This window comes from Pteropus vampyrus, unplaced genomic scaffold (genome assembly GCF_000151845.1).
Source record: "Pteropus vampyrus isolate Shadow unplaced genomic scaffold, Pvam_2.0 Scaffold54, whole genome shotgun sequence".
Classification (NCBI taxonomy): domain Eukaryota; kingdom Metazoa; phylum Chordata; class Mammalia; order Chiroptera; family Pteropodidae; genus Pteropus; species Pteropus vampyrus.
The window spans coordinates 8,191,564-8,194,266 of record NW_011888835.1 but is presented as its reverse complement, the minus strand read 5'-3'; the positions used below and the strand labels follow the sequence as shown (position 1 = coordinate 8,194,266).

The 2,703-nt window shown below is 45.5% G+C and overlaps 1 protein-coding gene across 1 annotated transcript in view; it reads right to left on the bottom strand.

The window, feature by feature from the left end:
- The window catches only part of LOC105292254 (DEP domain-containing mTOR-interacting protein-like), a gene marked incomplete at its 3' end in the record, with an annotated part of 54,218 nt that overhangs the window by 22,890 nt on the left and 28,625 nt on the right, over positions 1-2,703 (bottom strand). Inside the window, exon 4 of the mRNA XM_023530778.1 lies at positions 1,167-1,345. Coding sequence (XP_023386546.1) covers positions 1,167-1,345 — 179 coding nt within the window. The remainder of the gene's footprint in view (positions 1-1,166; positions 1,346-2,703) is intronic.

The window sequence follows — 2,703 nt, the reverse complement described above, 5'->3', positions numbered from 1 at the left end:
CACTCTATGCGGGTATCCCCATTTTACAGATGAGAGAAGGTAAGGAGCTAATAACTGGTGGGGTTGGGATTCCAGAGCCTATGTTCTCGTGATAGCCAGCGTCCAAGATGGCTCCAGTGATCTCTGCCTCCTGGTATTCACGCCCTTGTATAGGACAGACCTCGTTACCAGCAGAGTCTAAGGATATGACAGTATGCGGCTTCCAAGGCTCAGTTAGAAGACATCATGGCTTCTACCTTGCACTCTCTTGGACAACTTCCTCTGGAAAAAGCCAGATGGCCACGTCATGGGAATTCTCAAACAGCCTTATAAAGAAGTCTGAACATCAACAGACTGAAGCTTCCTGCCAATAGCCAGCACCAACTTGTTAGGCATATGAGTGAGCCATGTGGGAGCAAATCCTCCAGCCTGTCAAGCCTTCGGGTGACTGTAACCCTGGCTGACGTCTTGACTGTGACCTCATGAAGACCCCCAGCCAGAACGGCCCAACTAAGTCTATCTCAAATTCCTGACCCACAGAAACTGTGTGAGATAATAAACATTTATTATTGTTTGACACCATTAAGTTTGGGGAGTAATTACTTATGTTAAGTTTTGGGGATAATTTCTTATGCAGTAATAGGTAACTAATATAGTTCTTAGCCAATAGGTTATATTGCATCATTATGATTCAGACCTAAAAGGAAAGTGAAAGATTTATCACCTTTTGGATTACTCTTCACTGTGGCAGCTCGTACCATGCATGGTTCAGCAAATTTTCATTCTCCCCTTGCAACCAACTTTGTGAGAGGCATTACTTCCCTTCCAGACCTGACCAAATGACTTCCTGTCACTAGTCGGATATGAGAGTTATAATGTTACATCACATCTGAACAGAAGTTTTTGAAGATACTTCAAGAATCTACCTGCCCTTGTTAGTTTCTGCTCTCATCTGCAAAAACAATATGTCCCAGAGAGTGGATGATCCTTTAGCCTGGGTCCCAAAATGAGAAGTCATGGAATGTGTGCCCGAATTTGACCCCCAGCTTGGAGATTAGCCAAGCTGAGCCCAAGCAAAGGCACAGTTGACTTACAGACCCACAAGTGAGAAGTAGATGCTTGTTGTTGTAAGCCACAAGAGGTTGCGGTTGCTTGTTACCACAGCAAAAGCTGACCCGTACACTTACCATGCTGTATGATGCCATACTCCATTAGCCGGTGGCAAAGCTGCTCTGCCTCTTTCCTTGTGGTGGCCTCACCTTCCTGAACTAGCCAATCCAGGAATTCAGACGCCATGAAGGTGCGCTCATACTTGACCCCCTCCTCTTCCCGGGGCTGTAGGAGTGTGTTTTCAGGGCTCATCAGCCTGGAAAGAAGAAAGAGATGAAAAATAAACATACACAAAAGGAAAAAAGCTCATTTGAAATCCTACATCATCGGCTTCTGTGAAGTATCACAGAAAAGCTGTCAGACAGGCAGATGTGACTGTCACATGCTTCTCTAGACATAATTTTTGAGAAGGATCTGCTTCAGAAATGAACAAGATGCATTTTATTCTGGTAATTAGAAAAAAAAAACAACTGAAAATACAATCTAAAACTCTAGTGTTAGCCAACCAAATTCAGTTTAGCCATCTTGAAAAGGAATTACAATTCACTGACTAAGCTCCACCCTACCTTTCTAGAAAGTCTAGTATTTCTTTCTTGAAGACATTATTCTACTTCTCAAATTGCTGTTATGCTAAGAAGACTACTGACAATGGACTGAAGGTTCGTGTCCTCCCCAAATTCACTTGTTGAAATAAGTGAAGCCCAGGATGATGGTATTTGGAGATGGGGCCTTCGGGAGGTGATTATTTCACGAAGGTGGAGCCCCCATGAAGAGATTCCCACCTTTACAAGGAGAAACACAAGAGGGCTTGCTTTTTCTTTCCCTGCAAGGATACAGGGAGACCACTGGCTAGGAATCAAGGAGAGAGCTCACACCAAACACCAGATCTGCCAGCTCCTTGATTTTGGACTTCCCAGCTTCCAGAATATGGAAAATTGTTTAAGCCGTCAAGTTTAAAGTATTTTTATGAAAGTAGCCTGAACTGGCTAAGCCAGTCCCTAAATCCCTCCTCTCCAGTGCCCCTGTCCCCACGTGGCTTGTTTCTCACACCTATCTTCCCAAACACTCTTCAGCACTTCTAGATTCTGTCCCCGCATCTCCAGAAAACCTCCTGCTGGGGCACAGGCGTGCTCCCTTGCATCCACATATGTTGGGCATTTTGTAAGTCCCCAGTTGGGTGAACAGTAATAGCATTAGATGCTGCTGACCACTCCCCTCAGCCAGAGGGACATCACTGTGCTGGCTTCCCTCCCAGCCCTCTGTTCTCACCTCCTTCTCCGTCCCCTTTGTGGTGATTCCTTCCCATCTCCCTGGACTTTAAAGGCTGGAATTCCTTGAGATTCAGTGCCCCAAACACCTCTTTGCTCATTCCGCAGGCACATTCTTTCGTCATCGTGGCTTACGTTACCATCCATGCCCCAAGGATTCTCAAATTTATATGCCTGCCCCAGTTCTATATTCCACTTGGGCATCTCAAAGACACCTCGAAATCAACAAGCCCCAAACGGAACTCATGTCTTCCCCGCATCCTGATCCTGTTCTGCTATTCAGAAGCCATGGAAAAGGAACAGGATGGGGAAATAGGAAATGTGAGACCCAAACAGCTTGGCCACA